Here is a 21700-nt window from a genome sequence, read left to right on the forward strand (position 1 = left end):
ACATAAGTCTAAAAATCAAAATAAGGCCTGTATCTGGCCCTTGTGGAGAACTAGAGAGACTGGACTAGAATCTAAACAGGACGAGGTTGAGGGCTTGGCTCTTCAGCAGAATTGGTCATGTAGGTGGGAGAACACCAAAGTATCAAAAGCAAGCCTAAACTTTTCAACTTCGTTTTCTAACTGCCTCTCAAGGGGAACCTGTGTGTCAGTTCACCCTGCTACCCTCCTCACCTGCTGCTGCTGCTGATACATTGTGGTCTGCTGGCTGGGGAAGGGGCTGCCGGAAGGGGTGCCTTGAGTGGAGAACTGATTGCCATAGGAATCATGTCTGCGGGAGGGAGAGAATCAGAGGATCAGGGTGGGAAATGGCAAAGCCTGAGCCACAACGACACTAGGACCAGGGTTCACTCACCGTTGTTGCTGCTGCTGCTGCTGCGGGGGGTAGCGGCTAGGAGAATACATCCCCGAGTCTGGGTTGGAAGGCATGAGATTCGGCTGTGGGGCTCCAGTGCCCATGTTTCCCTCGGGTCCTATTCCAGGCTCCGTCCTAAACACAATTGAAGAAGCGGATTGAGTCCACTAGAGCTGTGGGGTGCTGGGGTGGGACAGGAGCGGGGGCCATGCTTACCTCACTCTGTCATAAGGACCTCCATAGGGATAGTGCTGTCGAGGTCCCATCGCCACATTTCCCAGCCCAGGGCCAGCAGCTCGGCTGTAGGGGTCTCCCATTCCGCCATTGGGGCCCTGCCCTGAGGACATGAAGGGATCACTCCCTGGAGCTGAGTACAGAAAGGAAGGCAGTGAGCAAACGGGTAAGCCAGCAGGCCTAGCAACCCACACCTTGCCTGCCCCAAAGACCAGGCCCTGTTTGGAGCTTGGGTTTGTTCCTACGGTTTCCCCGGCAAGTTCAAAAGAGATCTAAAGAGGCTCCAACCAGCAAAGAGCACATACTTGTTAAGGTATGACAAGGTAAGGCCAGGGAGAGGGAGACAAGAAAGGAGATAGGGACGAAGAGTGGTGGTTAGGTCTGGAAATGCCTTATCTCAAAAAATGGCTCGACAAGAACCCTGAGCCACTCTCAAGACATCCCCCCATTTCCCTGGCCCTGTCCTCAAGGGCACGAGGCCAACAGTAATTGGTCACCTTTCCTCATGCTGCCATAAGGATCCTTATTTGGCTCGTAGGACATGCGCCCCATCATGTCAGAGGTATTCATACTGGGCTGGTACCCAGGGTTTGGAGTCATGGAATTCCGCTTCTGGAATGTGGGGTCACTTCCATCAGGAAAGGCATCCTGGATCCCAACCGAATTGCTCCTGCTCCAGAGTGAGGAAAGCCAATTAAACCCCAAATAAAGCAATTCCTCCAGTAAGCAGGGCACATGCGAGTCACTGGCCGGGCAGGCAGAGCAGGGACCACTCTCGGGCTGCACAGAAGCTCATGCACTTCTGCTCAGGTCTTTCAACCCCCCTGCCCCTGCTCCTGGCCTTACCTCATGCCTGGCAAGGGGGGGATCTGACTGTGTGGTGTGGATGCTGGAGTTGGTGGCTTCAGGTCTCCTCCTTCTGCCATGGAACTGCTGGTTGACTGAGGTGTCTGTGGCCCCTGCATAGACCCAGATCCCGCTGTGGACAGAGATGTGGGGTGAGCCAGCAAGTGTTTAACTCTCACAGAAATACACAAATGCCCCAGGATCTTTTTGGAAGGGATTGCTATAAGGCTAAAGCTGGGGTTCTTTAAAGCCTGAATCACCCTTCTCAGCAGGAGATCGATCTATAAGGCCAGGTAATAGAGGAGGGAATTTGAGGGGTCTATTGCTCCTTGCTACGATTTCACATTTGGAGAACAGGAGTAGTGTGGCAATGCCATCACCATGCTAGTGATTTCCTGGACTCTCTGCCAGCTTCCCTGACTATTTTGCTTTCCTTCCCCAAGGACTCTGGCTAACTTACTAAACCCTGTAATGCGGGAGCCCAAGTTCCCAGGCAGAGCCCCTAGAATCCTAGGTAGGAAGGCTCCATCTTGCCCTACACCTGCAGCGTGCTTTAGGAACCTAGGAGCTCCTACTCACAAGAATCTAGCACAGTGTCACCACTTAGGTTCCAATGTTCCTCCTCTAAGCTGATGCGAGCAGAACCACCAGTAATTAATGTTTCCATTAGTTACCATTCCCAACAGCAGACATCCCACTGCTTAGGCCTCCCCAGCTGATGAGTCATCTCAGGCACTCATTACACCCTCAGAGGTCAATACCAGGGCACATGTGTTTACACCCACCTTCTAGGAGCCCTGGCCCTCTTCCCTCTCCTTCCCATGCTTGCCCAGGACCCAGCCTCCTCTCAGAAAGGAGGGTGGGCAGAGGCCCTCCCATCAGAGAGTTCCATTCATATCCCTCCCTACCCGCTCCTTCCCATTCATTAGCATCTGAGCTCCCTGGGGAATTCAGGGCTCTCGTCTGAGCAGCATTCTAAGGCGCTGACATCAGTGGGCCAAAGCTCCCAGATGGCCCTGCCTCACTGCTATTTGTCAGATTTCCCCACTCCTCTGGTGTCCCTCCCACTCACTAGTTTACAAACATTTGGCAAGATGCCAGGTGCACAATGAAAATTAAAACTTAAGGGCTGCTACAGACTACGTCTCAAGGGAGTCGCCACCGTCCGCTCTTTAGTCTGCCAACTCGTTAAAGCCCTGTGGTAGGACAGGGCAGAGTACACGTCCCCGGTGCCAGGCACTGCCGGATAATGAGCCTGGACCCTGAATGCTTTGGTGGGGCGGCTCACCCAGATCCTTACCAGGAGAGGGAGGCTGAATCTTGGGCTGGGACTTCTTGGAATCAGCAGCTGCGAAGATGTCTGGGGGAGGGTCTTCCCCCCGTTCAATCTTGCACTCAAAGGCATAGAGACACTGGATGTACTGCTTTTTCAGGGAGCTGGCAGCGCTGCTTGAGGTGCCCACATTGAGGTTGGTCGCAAGTTCCCGCCATTTTTTGTTCTTGTTGACCTGTACAACCAACCAGAAGAGTCGGGGTACGTCTTCCACCTGATCTTCCTGCCCACAAGCCCCAGACCCCATCAGGCTTCCAGGTTCTCATCTCTTAGGGAATCACACTTCTCAGTCAACCACCAAAGTTAACCCTGCTTGGTGCGTAAGTCCATGACAAGTGTTAAATCCATGGCTAGCGTCCCTCCACCCTCAGCAGGCTCTATCCACAGATCACTGCAACTAGCAGACAGTGCTTATTCACATGAGGGCAAATTTCACATCACTGTTAGTGGGAGAGAACAGAATTTAGAAGGTATGATGCTTTACACAAGTATATTACTGAAAACTGTTGTGCAAATCACCATCAGATCCAAACCCCTTTCAAGGCAACAATAAAAAATCAGTTTTCAAAAACGGAGATGTGGTACTGTCAGCCACCACTCTGCCTGACTTACTTTTGTCAAACTGGAGGTTTCCGGGTTTTTCTTTTCTTTTCTTTTTTCTTGGTGTGGGGCTCTTTGCACATTTTACATTCTTGTGCCACTGCTGCCCTCCTTCTCAGTGACATGTAACTAACTACAAGCCCTTCCCTACTAGTCACTATCCTGATTGTTCAGGAGATGCTTCAGGCCCTATAACTTCTCTGTGCCTTCCCAGCAGCTAACCTACCCTTCTGCCTCCTTTCCTAAGCTTCAGGACACACTGACCAAGACCATGCCCCAATCCCTACAATTAGACAGTCTTTCTGCTCTAGCCAGGCAGGCCTCCTTCTTCATGCATTCTTACACTTATTCATCTACCTCAAAGGCTGGGAACACCAGCTTTCCAGTCCTAACCCATAACGGAAGTTCAATATGTTGTCATATCTACTGATCTGGTACCCGTGATACCAGAGAGAAGAGTGATAAGGAAGCAAAGAGAGGGACAACCTAGATGGCGGGGAGGTGACCAGAACACTTCCCTAGAACAGGTAACGTCTGAGATGAATTCTGAAGGTTGGAGATGGTGTTGGTCGTGTATATTCCAGACTCTCTCCTATTTCCATGCCACTTAGGCCAGTCAACTGGAATGGCCCCTTCCTCTGCCTAACACCCTACTTAATCCTTCACAGAAGCTCAGGATTCATTTTCTGCCTTCTTGGAAGCATTACAGACTAGCTTATAACAGCGCTATTTCTCCTCTGAACCCCGTCTTTAGCGTTCAATTACATCATAGCGCCTAAAAGGCTGGCATTCTCTCACAAACTGCAAGACAGGCGCAGGCTTCAGGATTCCCTCTGTACCTCATCCTACATCATTTAATGAATCCAGAAGCCCATTCAATCAAACGCGTGCCAAACCTAAGCCAACGACCCCCCCACCCCCGACCCCATCCCCACAGGCAGGAGAAGCCTGGCTAGGAAAACTCAACGCCAGGGATAACGGCGGGAATGAGCCCAGGGTCACCTCAGAAGCCTGCTGTGGCGTTGCTTCCCACGCCAGTTATGTGGCAGTGTGCACGTGTCTTGTTTTGTTTTGTTTTCCTTTGTGGGGGAGGGGAATAAAGCCTGAAGGGAGAAGGAATTCATAACTGACTGTTGGCTGGCTTCATTCCAATCACTTTCTTTTCTGCTGGTGACAGCTGTTTTCCTCTTCTGATTTAGAAGGTTTGGAATACATCTCTCCCTGCCACGCCTCCCCCTGAGCTAAGCCACAAACTCAGATCCAACAGCAGGCTCCTGATCTAATGACTACGTAACACACATTGGAGGAAAGTTTGCAAGGCACAGCATTGCCTCAACTGTGTGCCTCATGGGCTGAGTGTAAAGCAAAACTATAAGGTTTCAGAGCAGAGGCAGGGCTCAGGATGGAGTTCAGTTCAGAGTTTTTCAGCAGAAATGAATCCATTCACTTAAATATCCCATACAGAGTAACTAAACAATTTCCCAACCTACTTTGTCCTTCATAAACTATTTCTACTAAATAGCTCCTGAAATCCCATCTTCACCGGGAAGTTTCCAGGAATGAAAGGGTCAGCCACTACTATGGCTACCTGGGTACCATCTCACAAACCAATTTACGTGGCAGAAATCTTGCTGTAAGCTTTGCATATTATTTCCAGCTTTAGACAATCTAGCAGGATACACACTATCCCTACTTTACAAATAAGAAAAGTTAGGACTCAGAGTGGCCATACACCTTGATTAAGGTGACATATATTGTTAAGTGGCTAAGGAAGAATTCAAAACCAGGCCCATCTCTCCAAACCATGGTCTTGCTTGCAATGCCAGACTGCCTCCCATGGAATCAGAATGTCCACATTTTCCCTATCTTTGCACCCCAGTGAGACCCTAGACATATGGTAAACTCAATGCTAATACTTCATACTAGCCAGGGAGGTCTCAGCCTCCTGCCTATGGAAGCCCCATGCTTCCAGTCTATCAGTATGTGCCTCAGAGAGCAGGAGACGGTGACGTCCCTGTGGGATGCTTTGCACCAGGTGAAGCCACTGAGCACCTAGAGAGAGGCTTGTTGAAACCACAGGGGAAGCCAAGTGCTAGGCACTCACCTGAGTCAATCCACCAATCTCCTTCACAGACACATAGAGGCGATAGAGGTCCAGAGGTTTCCTACCCACAGCAGGCAGATTTGTCATGCCCATGGCCTTCTCCTCCGTGAAGGCCAGATAACGGTCCACCCACATCTTCCTCTCAGGCTCACCACCCAGCTCATACAACTTGGTGATCTTCTCATTGGTTGTAGTAGAAGAACTGGATTTCTGGAAGGGGCAGGTCAAGATTCATAGGAATCGGTCAGATTCAAAGCCTATGCTAAGGGTCTCAGAAGTCCCTTGATTAGAGTAGTGGTAAAGCTTCTTATTCTGGGGTACCTTGCATTTGCAAGGTCAAAAGACCAAATGAGAGCTAGAAATTCTTCCTGTAAAGGAAGGAAGCTAACACTGACTATATATAATGCATTGGGTGCTATGCTAAATGCCTTTTCATATTAGGTATTATAAATTATTCTCCTCTTCAAAGATAAGGAAGCAGGCACATGGAGGCCATTCCTAAAATCTCATAGTTTTTAAGCAGCAGAGCTAAGTGTCAAACCCTTATCCACCTCACATCAATGTCACTACTACTCCCCTGCTATCACCCAGGAGCCTAGGCATGCTTTTATACACTGTTTCTGAGAATTCAAGAAACTCAAAACATGATCTTGAGACAATGGGATGGACTAAAACAAAAAGAAACTTCCTCCTCTCAAGAAAGGAAGGGTCTCCTACGTGCCTGAAAAGGCTCTGGATGTTAATTATCCTGTCCAAGACAGGAAGATGGCTAAAAGTGTCTGAGAGCCAGAGGTGAAGGTCCACAGGAGGTGGCAGCTGTAGATTTTTACTTTCCCCTACTTTATAAGATGGGGAAAATGGGGTATGACAAAGGGCAGAAATGTTTCAAATGACTCAAACACTGAGCAGGTCCCCAGATTGCCACATAACCCAATAGATAGCACACTCAGGACCATCCTACAGGGAGGCCAAGCAAGGGCCCAAACCCCACCTGCCTCATCTCCTTCTTTAGAGAACCCAGGGCACCAACCATTCCTACTGCTCTGAGTAAGGTCCAGGAAGAGAAGAGGAACTAGTTGCCTATGGCACACACCACCTATCAATGCATGAGGACAGGGTGCACAGTTTCACAGAGGGCATTACAGAGAATTCTACACTGCTGGCCTGGCACTTCCTCTACAACAGACAGCTGTGAGAACACGGTGTTATTTACATCAGGACCCCTTAGGCTAACTGAAATCTAATTCCATGAGCTATTAGCCTGGGAACCTTCATGATTAGAAGAGGTAAGAGCAGCCTTTTCTGAGATGATCTAATCCATGTCATAAAAGACTAGAGAATCTAGTCACCCTCTTTTCTTTTTCCTTCCTATCACTGGAAAGCATGGGACAGACAGCTGAGAGGAGTCAAGATATAAATCATTACCTTGGATTTGGATTCTGTCTTGGGTGTTCCATCTGCCTTGTTGTTCATTTTGGTGGCTGGAGTTAACTTGACGTCCCCAAGGCCCATCATCTCTGGGCTGGCTGCCATCCCTATAAAAGAGGGGGAAAAAATCTCAAGTCCAACAAGCGTGTGACAGGAAGATCATTCTAGACGAAATTCCTGGAGTGAGCAAGGACTTGTACTTACCTGCTGAATTGTTGGCCATGGTTCCACCCATGGGATACGGGGGTCCCTGAGGGTTGATCATGCCAGCCATACTATTAATCCCTTGCCCATAGGGAGGTCCTGTTCCCATCATGCCTCCCTGATTCATATTGGGGTAGCCTGGTGGCCTGAGGAAGAAGATGGAAAGTGTGTGAGAGAGAGAGAGAGAAGACACTGAGCTTCACACTTGGACCTGAGCTGAATAGAGTTTGTGAACCAAGATTATCTAGTGAGGCTTATACAAGGAAAAAGTTTATGGGTTTCTCAAACCAAAACCATGTACCACCTGACCTAGATATTCCCATCTTCTACCTCCCACAAGAAGTTCTAAGAGGGTTCAGGCTCCAAACAGGACACAGTAAAGCTCAATTTTAAACGATACAGTACTTGAAGAAGCAAGTCCTACAGTGTCTCTCTTTAAGTACTGCCTCCCTCTAAGGCACCTCCAGTGTCAAAATGTGTTTCCGTACAAGGACCTTCTGTATGGCAAAAGGCCTAAATTAAATGCTCAACTTTACCATTCTCTGTTACGTCAAATCCCAACCAAACTGGACCCCTCACAGCATTGCACCTGGATGGACCTACTGCAAACCCTATGGTTCCATCATTCTTCAAAGTACTATCCAACTCACCTCTTTACCATTAATCACCCTATTCTACCTTAGTTCATCAAGATTTCCATAAGACAAGAGTCACTTTAAGAACTGTAGCCACCAACAACGGAGTGCACGGACAGAGCCTTCAAAAACTAGTAGAATCATATTCACTGAAGTCAACAGCCACCAAATTGAGTGGCCAAGGAAGAATGGATGAATCTTCAAGTCATTAAACCAAATCACATGAGCTCTCTGCACTTTAGTACCAGACTCAAACACAAAGAACCATACAGAACAGTAGAAAAATGGCAAACCACAACCCTGCCATCCTCTATTTCTCACACTACAGATCCAAGTCATGTGTATATTAAAAATCCTTTTGGAAACCAAAAAACTAGATTGACACAAGAAATAAAGAAACTCTGAAGACTTATTTTACTCATCAAAATAATCTATGTTTACATACAACATCAGGTCATGTGAAACTTGATACCAACTGAAGACGCTTAAGAATCAGCACTTTGGATCCTGTGTCCACCCCCCCACCCCGGCTCTCTCTGCCCCTCCCCACTGGTTCTCTTGGTACTCTCTCTTTCCGTCAAAATAAATAAACTTAACACACACACACACACACACACACACACACACACACAAAGAACCAGCACTTTTGTTGTGTATTTCACTGTAAGGAAACTCAGTTTTCAAAAGAGCTCTCAATAAAATACATATTTACCAAGATGACATGGTTTAGAACCAGAAGTGTCTCAAGAACCTGAATCACTTTACAATTTATTTCCTTGTGCTGACACTCTCTTCACTTCCCAGACCTTACCTGTTTTGGATAGAGTTGGCAGCAACATGCATGGCGACAGCAGTTTCTTGAGTTTTCCGGTTCATGCCCCCTGGTGGGGGACACATCCCTGACCCAACCTGAGGTGGCATATTGGCCATGTTAGGGCCATAAGGCCGGTTGCCCATGGAGGCATGACTCATTCTCCCTGGAGGGAGTGTGCCATAAGGTGGGATGCCAGGTTGCCCATGCATCTGACCTCCAGCACCCATAGGGTTCATGCTTCCAGCCATGCCTGCACTGGGGTAGTTAGCATTGGGCAAGGCATTATAGTTTGGCTGCCTGGGGTAGCCTCCTGGGAGGGAAAGAAGAAGAGAAGACACAGAGATTTGGTTAGTGACTCACTAGCAACTCCCAAATCTTGCTCAGCTCTAAAACTCCAAAGATAATAAATGATGGGAATCACTCAATATTTGGTCTGGTAAGACCAACTTCATGGCAGCCTTCACCCCATTAAAAAAAAAAAAAAAAAAAAAAGGTGGGGGGAGGCCAGGAGCATACAAAGGCAGGCCTCAGCTGTCCTCTCATCTTAAAGACAGTACACAGCACAAAGCAAGGCTGGCTGGCTGGCGAGGCTAGCTTTGTTGCTATCCAAGCCCTTCAACTCCCAGAACTCTTTCCTTTCTACGTGCAAAACCTGCATTCTCTCCCATGCTCTGTGTAAGACATTCAGTTTTACATCTGTCCAGGGCTCATTTTGAGCAAAGATAAATTCTATAAGGACTAATTTATTTTAATTACCATTAAGTGTCTGTGCCCAGTCTTGGGTTAAACACCTTCTTCCCATTTTACAGATGAAAAAAAGGCTCAGAGACTTTCCACTATTTTAGGGCCTGGCTATGTAAACATAGACTATTTTAGGGCCTGGCTTTGGTGGATTTAAAGCAAAGGGCAATCCTACTCTTGCAACCCAGATAGCAGCATATCAGACAAGGAACTGTTTTCTCCTCCCTCCCACCTGTATGTACTCCTAACTGGGCAATATACTCACCCTGTGGGCCGTACTGACTCCCCTGGGGACCATAGCTCCCCATGGAGTTCTGCTGGTAGGAGCCCATGCCTGTGTGCATCTGTCCACCCGAAGGCTGACGCGGAGATAAGGCCGAGCCGGGCTGGGGGGAACTGTACTGGGGCATCTGGGGGTTCCTCTGCATGTAACCTATTTGTGGGTAGTGTCCATATAAGTTATTACCTCAATACAATGAGAATAAATGCGCTCCCTTATCACAGGACTTCACCATCTACATTTTCTTTAGCAAATACTTGCATGAAGTCTCTTATGTTATTTGCTATATAATTAGGTGCCCTTTTAGGGACCCTCCGAAGTAACATGGCCATTAACCAGGGCATGCCAACTGTTTCTATTAAATGGGGGTTGAAAAGACAAACAGCAATGACAACAAAACGGTACATGATTTGAAGGGTAAAGATTTGATGCCGAGTCTTCAGTATTTGCTGACCAAATTAGGTACAATGTAGGGAGGAATCCATCAGAACACAAACACTGAGAAACAAAGACTGGCGGGGTGGGAGGAGTGGTGCATGCACAGTGGAACATAATTCTGGAGCCACCAACATGGTTAAACCCACTGTAACTTCACAATTTGCTGCTGGGATTGTCCTAAGCTTCCTGGTCATACAGCTCTCCCAAAGCTATTGCACAGGATAATCAAATGGCTCCCTTAGACCTCTGCACCTCCTTGAAAGCCCAGGGTCTCACCTCGATCTTGAGCAATGCTCGATTGATTCATGGAAGGATGCATGATGCTGTCCGACTGGCCACTGGGTGGCCGAGGTGGCATCTGGTTGCCTGCTCCAAACAAAGAAAGAAGCCAATAGTGGCTAAGCCTGGAAATTCTAGCTCAAAGGTCATTTCAGAGAGAAATGGCTCCTGGGAAGGCCAATACCAATACCACCTCCCAATACCACATACACAGAGGGACCCAACCAAGGGGCTCCCATCTCTCTTCTTCAAATGCTGAAGGGAAACTTTGCGGACATGCTCTCTGTGGCAGTGGAAGGCTGGGGCTCCCTGATATCATTGGGGACTAGTCCCCTTTCCCTCTCCCCAAAGTCCAGCATTTGAGGGTACCTGGCACTGCAGCAGGCGAGAGTGGTCCTGAGCGAGACTGGGCAACACTGGCGGGAGAGCCAACAGGGGACGGGGAGGGGCCTCGGATGCCAGGCAGGTGAGGGGAAGTATGAGGAGAGAAAGGAGACTGAGCTGGATTACTCTGCTCTCCTTGGCTGCTGGAAATCCCTGATGTGCTCACTCCAGGGCTCAGAGCTCCTTCTGTCCCCATGGGGAGATCGTCTATTGAACCAGACAGATCCTGAAACATACACACAAGGACATATATTAGCAATATTAGGCAGAAAGACTCTTCTTTCAACAGTCGTACTATACGGTTAACATCTTCCTTAACCAACCAAGAGCAAATACACTGCACACGTTATATAGTCCTGATACTAAAGCTTACAGATGGCAAAGTCTATTCAGAGCCATATAGAAAATATTTTAGACTCTGTGGGCCATTAGCATTTGTCACAACTACTCAACTCTGCCATCATAACGCAAAAGCATAATCAGATAATACATAAACAAATGGGTGTGACTGCGTTTTTTTTTTTTTTTTACTCTTCCCTAGCTGTGTTCTAATAAAACTTTATTTATATCTATAAAAAAAAGTAACTAGCCCATAAGCTGGAGTTTGCTAGCCCATAAGCTGGAGTTTGCTGACCCATGGTCTATCTACCAGAAGCAGATCATCTAGTACTTTCGTCTTCTTTCCTGTCCCCAACATCTACAGTCATAGGAAAGCTGCTCTTTCAGTGAGCCTTTAGTTCTTTTCCAATGGGGAAACTTTATAAAACACTGCCAGGATGGCACCAGGAGTTGGCTACAGTTCCCCTCTCCATCAGGTTATTATAAAGTACATTTACCAAGGACACACTTGTTCCAAGTTACCATACAATAAACTTAAAGTGTAGGAGGTGGGAAAAAGATGTATTGTATAGGAAAGACAATTCCCTTTCTGCCAAGAAGGTCTGGGACTATATTCCTAACAAGTGGCCCACGACAGGGATGAACAAATGTACAAACGTTTACCAACTGAACAAATTCAGTTTTTGTCCTAGCTTTGTTGTTGTTGTTTAGTGAGAATTTGATGTTTACTGGGGGGCCTTGCTTGCCTTGAATTAATCAGTAAAGAGTTCACTCTAGGTCAGTAAACTCCAAGATTGGCAACCAAGAGCTCAATATGAAAAATATTCGCCACAGCAAATGCACCGCCGGCCCCAGCTTCATTCTCTAGCAACACCACTGGTTCAACACCACATATTAACTTCAAGCTGGGAACTAACTGTATCCTGAAGAAAGGATGAGAGCTTTGGGTATGGGCTCAGGTCTGGGAAAACTCTTAATACTCAAATGGTTAAGAAAGAAGTTCTCTTAAAGAGACACATCTGAAGAGAAAGGAGATCCAAAATGGCCTGATCTAAGTCTATTGCTACTCCCACAACAAGCTCATCCTGGAAAGATTATTTCGAGATGACTCTGACTCTGGAGTCTGATAACATTGAAGGACAGAAGGTACCTCTTAGGCTCTCTCCCAAGTATCCAGGTTGGTTGGACCTTCTGCAAACCATGGGTTACTTCACTAAGCTGGGAACATTTCTGCTGAGTACTGTGTGAACAAAGCCTGCCCTCAACACAAGGCAGGCATGTAGGTATGCATTTGTGGATGTGTCTAGCTCTCCAGTGTTAGCTCAGAAAGTCAGAAAATTCTACCTTTCCTCTAAGCAGCAGATCTAGAACACCATAGCATACTTTAAATATACAATTAGAATTAGTCCCATCATGGACAAGAACTCAAGAAGGCCCTCCTCTAGGTAACACCAGAGTGTCTTCCCTTCCAAAGGAATAAAGTACCTGTAGCTATAAAAAGCCCTGGGTTCATTCCAAGAAAGGAGGATTCCACCCCCATGTTGAGGGCTAAGCTATACCAGGGACAGCTGGCTTCTAAGCCAAAGAGAATAAACTCAAAAGAGGCAGCAAGAAGACAAGAGGAGCCAACTGTGTAGGCCTTGAAAGCCACCTGCTAGGCTCTGGTCTGTATCAGAAACCACAGCTCAATGCTCTCTTTTACAGGGGCCAGTAGGTTCCCTCAGCATTCCTTCCCTCAGTATCCATTCCTTATCAATCTGCCAGCTTCTGGTAATAAGAATTACTTGCTTGCAGAAAAAAGAAATCAGTGTATTTTGAAACAGAATAGGAATCAAAGGTCCATCCATAAGAACTTGGCTCTTTTCAAATGGCTTTGAAAAATTAACTGTTTTGGGGTGTCTGGGTGGCTCAGTCAGTTAAGTGTCTGACTTTTTTTTTTTTTTTTAACATTTATTTATTTTTGAGACAGAGAGAGAGCATGAACAGGGGAGGGTCAGAGAAAGAGGGAGACACAGAATCTGAAACAGGCTCCAGGCTCTGAGCTGTCAGCACAGAGCCCGACGCGGGGCTCGAACCCACGGACCGCGAGATCATGACCTGAACCGAAGTCGGACGCTTAACCAACTGAGCCACCACCCAGGCGCCCCTTAAGTGTCTGACTTCTAATCAGATCATGATCTCACGGTTGGGGAGTTTGAGCCCCGTGTCGGGCTCTGCGCTGACAAGCCCAGAACCTGAAGCCTGCTTCGGATTCGGGGTCTCCCCCCTCTCTCTGCCCCTCCCCAGCTTGTGCTCTCTCTCGTTCTCTCTCAATAATAAATAAACTTTTTAAAAAATCTTAAAAAAAATTAAGTGTTTTGAACATTTTTCTTTTTAACTGAGTAAGTAAAGCATAAATATTCTCATCATAAAAACAGTTCCAACAGTACAGGTAAAGCCAAAGTCCCCTTTTGCTCTCTTTCTGCTGCCCTCAGCTGAGGAACCCTGCTCAACTAGGTGTATATCCTTGAAATCTTCCGAGGAACTCGCGGTGGGGGGGGAGAAAAAAAACCCAACAACAACCCACCAACCACTGTTATATAGGTCGGGCAGGGCCTACGGATGCTCCTTCAGCCACAACTTCTGTTAAAAAACCAGGCTCTCCACAGATTCACAAGTGAATGTTCTAGTCCTGCCGAGAGGTCCCAGGAGTTGGAAGAAAACATCAGCAGCCCCTGCGACAGGGCTCTCAGGACCCTGGAGGTATCTGCAGTGGCAGTGTGGTGGCTTCCTTCAGAGACACACTGAGGAGGGCTGTCAGTTTTGGTAAAGTACCCTGAGCTCCTTGGAGAAAAAGTGCGAAATAAACTACTGTCAACAGCAGCCCCACGTGGGCTGGGATGCCTGGGCACAGAATAATAGTAGGGAAGGAAGCAGCATTAATCTTATCTCTCTGATTTGGTTGGTTTGGGGCCAATCTCTCAAACTGTCATTTTCAGCAGATGGCAACTGGTCAGCATGGGGGTAGTTGACTGGGGGAAACAAAAATTTTTTTTTTTTAAGAACCCAAACGTTAGCATAGGAAGAGACAGATCATTTCCCATTTGAGCATGTATGATGTGCCAGGCACTTTATGGAATTCCTTCATTTCCTACCACTCTTGGAAGCACTCCCGTTCACATGTGAGGATGAGCACGCTGATGCTCAGAGGGACTGGGTTACATGTCCAAGTCATCCAGCAAATAAGTGGCAGAAACGAGATTGTGATCCCAGGTCTGCTGAACTCCAAAGCCTATGTTCTGTCTTTCTCCATTACGCTGTGATACTGTATGAACTAAGGGGAAAGCACCACACCTTTGTGTTAGGAGACCAAGACCTAGTGCTTGGCACTTATCAGTTATGGCCTTGGACAAAAGCTGGCAACAAGCTGGGCTTCGTTCTCTCAGTTATACAGAGGAGGACTGGACAAATCGGAGTTTGTGGTACCCCTGGGGCCTATGCATGAAAGTCCACTGGCACCATATGGTTGGGGCCATATGGAATATGCAGTTACCGGCAGTAACACCCTGGAATGAGAGATATGACAACACATAAGCAGTGTAAAGATGTAAGATGTATCTATCAGTCCCAATGGCTAATCACAGCAAGTGTGTTTATTGGGAATTAGGAGGGACTGGTAGGGGAGGAAGACTCCGAAGGGGAGAAGTCTCTCCCCTCTATCCACACGGACAGATAGTGCTCTGAACTCCATGTCCTTTTATTGCACGGGACACACCTCTGCTTTCTACCCTACAAAAAGCCAGTTTTTCAGGTCTTTTGTTCCACAAAAAGCCGGATGTCTGGTTGTTGAGTCAGACCTCAATGTGCCGAACAAGTTCGACTTTCTACAACACACCTATCACACAGACAAAGTTCAATCAGCCTAAGCCCCTATTCACCCTGGTGGGGGCCACTTTTAGCATTTCAAAACTCAGGGTCTCAGTTCTTCCAAAAGGGCCCACCTAACAGGTACCTTCCAGGAGGTCTACTGAAAGAATTGTAGCAATGCCCCTTAAGTGGAAAGATCTCTTTCCCCGGGTTAGCTATCTTCCAAGCATAATCCTGCTGAGAGATGGGAGGTAAGGATCAGCCCACTCAGTGCCCTGCCAGTTCCAAGGAAGCAGCAGGGCCAGGGAGAATTTCCTCACGTGTTTCCAACGTGTTTCATGCATTTTATTGCTCATCTACCATGCAGATCAAAAGCGCTGGAGCAGGTCCAAGTATTTCACACAGAATCTCACACTCCAGGCTGGCTACAGCCCCGAAAGCCTTCGTTTCTTCACTTGAAATACTGCCCAATGTTATTTTGGGATGTGACCTGATAGAGGAAGCCCATAGGGACTCCATGACGATAACCGTTCCAGCTGTGATTGGTTGCCCAGCCCCAGCAAGTGCCAGCATGGGTTTGTCAGGCTCTGCTGACAAACAGAACTCGGCAGCTAACACCTTCTCTTCACACCACAACAAAACCATGCCTGAAATCACACAGTCCATACCTCACTGGGGGGTGTGTGGGGGGAGGCCAGCCAGTGCTCTCACAGGAAGGGCTGCAAGCTCTAACATGAATTGGCTGTCTGATGAAGTACATTTTCAAAGCAGGAAGATACCAGATCAGGGTTAGAGGAGGGGGGGGATTCAAACAATCTCCTGACAGAGCCTGAGGATGACATCAGTTCGTTTTGCTGCGCAGATTAAATAACATCAACAGGCAAGTCTGAAGTACGGGCTCGTGGAAATGCTCAGATTCAGGGTTTTCTCTCAAATTTGGCTGAATCCTTGAGAAATGGAGCTTTTGTTAACCCCCAGATGGAGTTCTCGTCTTCTTTCAGTTGAGGAGTGCTTTTGCCAAGTTGTGCAGACTACTGGCGAGGAAACCACCCACCAAGAGAACCAGGTAAATCCTATACACACACTTATAGGGTGTGTATGTTGGGGTGGGGGTGGGGGGAACCTTGAAATTCAGCCACATTCACTTAAATGACTTTTCCTTGAATGAAAATGCACAGCCTGAAATGACCAAATCTGCACTGGCATTTGTCAAGTGTTTTTCCGGCAGCATACCTAACAGATCCATGGCCACGGCGGGAGGCTGCTCCCATGCTGGAGAATGGGAGGAAATCCTGAAGAACACAGAAAAGGCTGGGAGACCTGACTCTTGAAGAAAGGCAGACAGCAGGGAAGGAGGCAACAGCCTGGACAAACTTCAAGGAAAATGGAGTATGGCAAACTTAATTATATAGGAACTACTTAAGGCAAGTGAGTTTTGGGGGAGACCTGGTTTTTCATAAAGACTTCCTTAAGCAACTTAATTGTCAAGTGTCAGGGGAAAAGAAGCTACCTCAAACGCTTCTAAAAGATATTCAGTACAATAAAGCTTCAGTTGTAGGTTCTCTTTTCCTCAGTATTTGCTAAATGGAAGAAAGGGTGATCTGACCCACCCCAGACTGGTAGGGATTCCAGAGTTACAAAACTCTGCCCTTGTTCCAATGAGTGGTCAACAGTCCAACAGACGAGCTGCCATCCCTGCCCAGAGAGCAGGCTAGCTGGTGGTGGCTGAAATGCCAAGAACGAATCAATACACAGAACAAGCTGCCTCTTAATCCTGGTGGTACTTTTTTTTTTTTTTTTAATTTTAATGTTTATTTTTGAGCAAGTGAGAGAGAGAGCGGAGGAGGGGCAGAGAGAGAGAGAGAGAGAGAGGGAGGGAGAGAGGGAGGGAGGGAGACACAGAACCTGAAGCAGGCTCCAGGCTCCGAGCTGTCAGCACAGAGCCTGACACGGGGCTCGAACTCACAAACCATAAGATCATGACCCGAGCCGAAGTCGGATGCTTAACTGACAACTGAGCCGCCCAGGTGCCTCATACTGGTGGTACTTTCAAGTCAGGGGCTAAGCAGGGATTAACAAGGTGAAAGGAAAGGCAGAGAGGCTGGCACCATCGTTTTAGCTTAGGACCAAACACCATCTCCTGCTTGAACTACACTCACTGTTTGGAATGGCAGAAACTGCTCTGGGAAAGGCTAAGAGAACTTGATTTCCTACCTAACCCCTACCCCAAGTTTCTCAAAACCCCCCACTGAACTCCCTCACAATAGGCTATTGTTCTGGAGATAAGGGGACATTTCTTCCTGGTACCTTCGGGCTGCCAGGTGGGGAATGCACAGTAAAGGAGAGTCAGAACTCTTCTGGTCTCCAGAATGCTTTTCAGGAGCCCACCTCCACAGGGAAACCCCCTATATATATACTTCAGAAGTCATAAATAAAGCTCAAGGAGACCAAATCTCCAAATTCAAAGGATGCTGGAAAGAGGAATAAAGCAAGTCTCCTTGTGGGAAGGGAAGCACAACTGATACAAATATGGGACTCTCGTGTGTCTAACCCTCAGGTACATGGCTGACTCACATTTAACTCTCGCAACCGTCTTCTGATGCAGGCATCCTCCCCATTTTACCAAAGCAGGAGCTCAGAAGTGAAATGACTTGCCCAAGGACAGACAGCTATTAAACAGAAGCAGTGGAGTTCAAACCCACAGCCCTCTGATTCCAGAGCATGCACTCTTTCTACTGTAAAGAGGAAGCTTGCCACCATGAGAGGCGATGCTCCACGCTCCACAAAAAGCCTGGCGACAACCCGTCTCTGGACATGCTGAGTGCCTACCTCCATGGTTCTAACAAGTTAACCTAACTAGGCCTTGCCTGGCTCCTCTGTAGAAGGGAAGACTAAAACTAGCTAAGCTAGCTCTACTAGTCTGCAATGCCTCACACTCCCCTCGTTCCTAGCCGCTCTTCCTAGAAGAGACCTTCCTTTCTAGACCTTCTTTCATGGCTTATTTCAAATCGGCCCTTTCATCTAGAACTCCCTTAATTTAAACTTACTATTGCTACACTAAAGGGTATGGTACTTCTTCTCACCTCTGGGCCCTTAGAGGGGTACTTAATGTACAGGGGGTAGGAGGAAGGACAGTGTGACTGAGACTCCAGGGAGACCAGCAGGAAGTTGAGTCCCATGAAGGTATCTGGTCTCCGCAGGTATTCATACTGCATGTACTCTAATAATGTTATCAAGCACAGGGGTGTGGCCCAGAGAGAGAAGTCAAAACATGCCTGGCCTCTAGATGGCCTCATCTCAGGCGATTTCAAACCCTCACCCAGACCTGCAGGCAAGCAAGCTTCAACCCCCTGACCACAGCTGTTCTCCAACAGGGGGGCACCAGAGCTCTCCTCTCACACAGCCAGGTGGCCCATTTCCCAGCCACCAGAGAACTGGGTGGGAAAACCAATTACTTGAAGCTATAGGTGCAGCAACTATGGACTAAAAGCATTTATTTTTTGGCTTGGAGACTTCAAAGATAAGAATAGCTTCGTGGGGACAAAGCCTACACAGTCCCAGCACAACTTTTCTGGCCCTTCACTCTCACCCCGCGGGCGATGCTCAGAGTCCCTCCAAGGGTTCCCCTTGACCCAGTGCGGCAAGACTGATGGCACTGTGTTGAATCTGCCTGTGGGACCAGAGCAGGACCAGGCTATACCCTCTTATGTTATTAGTAACCAGAAAAATGTCAGGCACACAAAAGACAACATGCTTCATAAATGTTACTCAATGAACCAATCTACTCAAAAGCATCCTCTTTAGACCCAGTCTGTCTTCTCGCTTTCGTTTAACCTTCACTCCCACAGTAATCCCATACCCGACCGAGCTCTAGACCTCTACATGGAGGGAGAGACTCTTGGGTGTCGGCATCAGGGGAATGAACTCTCCTGTCTAAAACTGCCAAGTACAACCCCGAACAGGCCCTGGCCACTTGGGTAAGAGCTCTTGATAGAACTGCAGTGCAGAGAAGGAACGCCTGGAAAGGAGGCTGCCGGGAGGCGGGGCTCTGTGTCACTGGAGAAATTTCAATCTAATTACAAAAATACAAGAACCTGCTGTTCTAATCCACCTCAGCAAAATCTCTTGAGGTAGTTCTGACCCTTTGGGTGGGGGCCGAGGGCGTTTCTGAGGTGAAAAAGGGGGGAAGAGAGGCTGTGGGGCTGCCTGCACTCCTGCGGCGGGAGCCCCTGCAAACAGCAGCCTGGGCCACTGCAGCAGCCATTGATTTTCCAGGGGTCGATATTCTGCTCCCACAGATCTGCTCGGCTAGAGGTTTAATCACATTGAGTGCTTCTGCTCAACATCTCCCCTGCACTTCCCCCTCCCCAAACCAATAAAACAAACACCAAACACAAGGAGAGCCGGCAATGGGTAGATGGCATTCCCCACAGCTGGCCCCCACCCCCACAAAAATTCTAAATACCAGCTCCCAGGGAGCCAAAACTACATGGGTAGTCCACAAGAAGCTGCAGGGACAGACCCACAGGTGCCAGAGAACCTTTTAACCCACTGCCTGACACTCCCATATAGACTCTTCTAATAATCCCAAGATTTTATATTAAAAACCCGGGGCACCTGGGTGGTTCAGTCAGTTAAGTGTCCAACTTTTGATTTTGGCTCAGGTCATGATCTCACAGTCCTGAGATCGAGCCCCATGTCAGGCTCTGCGCTAACAGTGAGGAGTCTGCTTGGGATTCTCTCTCCCACTCTCTCTCTCTCTGCCCCTCCCATGCACACACACTCTCTTTCAAAATAAACAAATAAACTTAAAAAAAAAAAAAAACCCACAAAACTCCAGTTTCCCAACTTGTGAAAAAAATAGATCCTAGAACTCCCATAGGGTAGCGAGCTAACTTGTTTTCCAATGTGTCACAGTCCCCACCAGGCCTGTATAATACCATGTTACCTACCTGACCAGGCTTTGGACACATACCCCTCCCCTGAAAAGGCTTCTTTCTCACTTGGGCCAGGAGAGAATGTCTTATCTAGTCAGAAATCACCTCTTGGCCAAAAATGTACAGGGTTTTAAGGGTCACTAGCTAACGGACTCAAATCTGAAAAAAAAAAATGAAACTGGGTCAGAGCTGGGCCTGAGTTACAGCAGTCAAGAACAGTGCATATTTATGGAATAGGGCTGTTCTAATCCCAGCAGGAAACAAGTGCTGTAAAGTTTGAGAAAGCAAAGAAGTTAGGAACTCCCTACTTTCCCCAAGTTAAGCATTTCCTGTTAGGAAAGCCAACCACATAGACCTTGTTCTACCATGATCATCAGCTGAAATCCTAGAACTTGAGCAAGGAGCGGGTAGGGGAGGGAAGAGCAAAGAAGCACAGAAAAGAAGGCAGAGTTCTAGAAAGGAGAAGTGTTAAGGGAGGGGTGCCTGGGTGGCTCAGTCGGTTTGAGCGAGTTGACTTGATTTCAGCTCAGGTCATAATCCCAAGGGCGGAGGCTGTGTGGAGTCCACTTAAGAGTCTGTCTGTCTGTCTGTCTCTCAAATTAAAAAAAAAGTGTAAGGGAGAAGGGGTGTGGCCTTAGGCTTCCACCTCAAGCAGAAAGCAAGCAAGGATACAAAGTGCATAACTAGGGAAGGCAAGACTGGCACTGTGCTGCACACAGCTTAGACCAAGGTCTAGGGAGCTCCAAGGCCTCCTCGGTTTGGTATTAAAACCCCTTAAATTTATATTTGCCAGTGGTCTTCTCTACCATGGCCTACTAGATAAAATCCAAAGATTTGGGGGACGATAAGGAACAAACAGATCTGAGAGTAGGAAATGGACAGCATCTTTACCCAGAAAAGACAGCCAGCCATCTATCCCAAAGGCCTGAAAACCAGAACTCTGAACATGGGGAGAGACACAGTCAACTTCTGAAAGTAGAAGATGAGGGGGGAAAACAACCAAATATTCTTTTTTAAAATTTAAATATTTATTTTTATTTTTGAGAGAGTGCGTGAGCACACATGCGTGCAGGGGAGGGGCAGAGGAACTGAAGCAGGCTCCGTGACAGCCCGAATTGGGGCTCAAACTCACAAACTGGGAGACCATGACCTGAGCTGAAGTTGGACACTTAACCGACTGAGCCACCCAGGAGCCCCACAACCAAATAGTCCTAATAACAGTTCTTCTGACACTGATCCCATTTATTTGGAACTTAATTCTTCACCTACCTTCCCCAGAATATCAGGAAATTACCTTCACTTATCTCAGTAATATTCAATATTCCTCCCACATGAAAGCTGGTCTTAAGGGACAGGTTCTCTGACTCTCAGCTTGAGCCTTCCACTCTTAGTTTCCACTTTCAACAAGACATGGCTTCTTAGTTTCCTTGGGAAAGGTCAAATGGGGAAGCAAGCTAGCAGCTTGGAGGTGAGCTATACCTCACGGAAATCAGAGACTATGTCACAATACCAGCCAATTCCATGCTGACAGCAGGTGGGGAAGAAAGAACAGGTTCAGGCTGTGGAAGTGGATGGAGCAAGAGAGTAAGCACTGGTCCCCAAAGGTTGAACACCAAATATCTTAGAAATATGAAGAAAAAGACAACAGAACTAATTCTATGCTTGATTTATCAGGTATGTTAACACAGCTCCATACCCAGGGGTCCTCCCCTCTGGACCAAGTTTGCCAGAACAGATTTTCACTCTGGTGTCCGGTTGGGGGGGGGGGGGCCCTCATGGTTCTAAATTATAGCATTTCTAGGAAGACTTGGTTTATTTCTTATTTATTTATTTATTTATTTATTTA

General features: G+C 47.5%; 1 protein-coding gene across 2 annotated transcripts in view; it reads right to left on the reverse strand.

The window, feature by feature from the left end:
• The window catches only part of ARID1A (AT-rich interaction domain 1A), a 70876-nt gene that overhangs the window by 6529 nt on the left and 42647 nt on the right, over positions 1 to 21700 (reverse strand). The window contains exons 5-17 of one of the 2 annotated variants that reach the window (XM_047085822.1): positions 10718 to 10958; positions 10346 to 10435; positions 9617 to 9784; positions 8608 to 8920; positions 7162 to 7307; positions 6955 to 7064; positions 5530 to 5739; positions 2793 to 3000; positions 1493 to 1625; positions 1144 to 1316; positions 629 to 779; positions 413 to 547; positions 232 to 328 (exon numbers count right to left, since the gene is read on the reverse strand). In XM_047085822.1, coding sequence (XP_046941778.1) covers positions 232 to 328; positions 413 to 547; positions 629 to 779; positions 1144 to 1316; positions 1493 to 1625; positions 2793 to 3000; positions 5530 to 5739; positions 6955 to 7064; positions 7162 to 7307; positions 8608 to 8920; positions 9617 to 9784; positions 10346 to 10435; positions 10718 to 10958 — 2175 coding nt within the window. Of the gene's footprint in view, positions 1 to 231; positions 329 to 412; positions 548 to 628; positions 780 to 1143; positions 1320 to 1492; positions 1626 to 2792; positions 3001 to 5529; positions 5740 to 6954; positions 7065 to 7161; positions 7308 to 8607; positions 8921 to 9616; positions 9785 to 10345; positions 10436 to 10717; positions 10959 to 21700 lie in introns of both variants that reach the window. The other variant, XM_047085821.1, reaches the window with a different exon arrangement.

This window comes from Lynx rufus, unplaced genomic scaffold (assembly GCF_022079265.1).
Source record: "Lynx rufus isolate CCGP_SWC_20201006 ecotype Redwood Valley unplaced genomic scaffold, mLynRuf1.p SCAF_2, whole genome shotgun sequence".
Taxonomy (NCBI): Eukaryota; Metazoa; Chordata; class Mammalia; order Carnivora; family Felidae; genus Lynx; species Lynx rufus.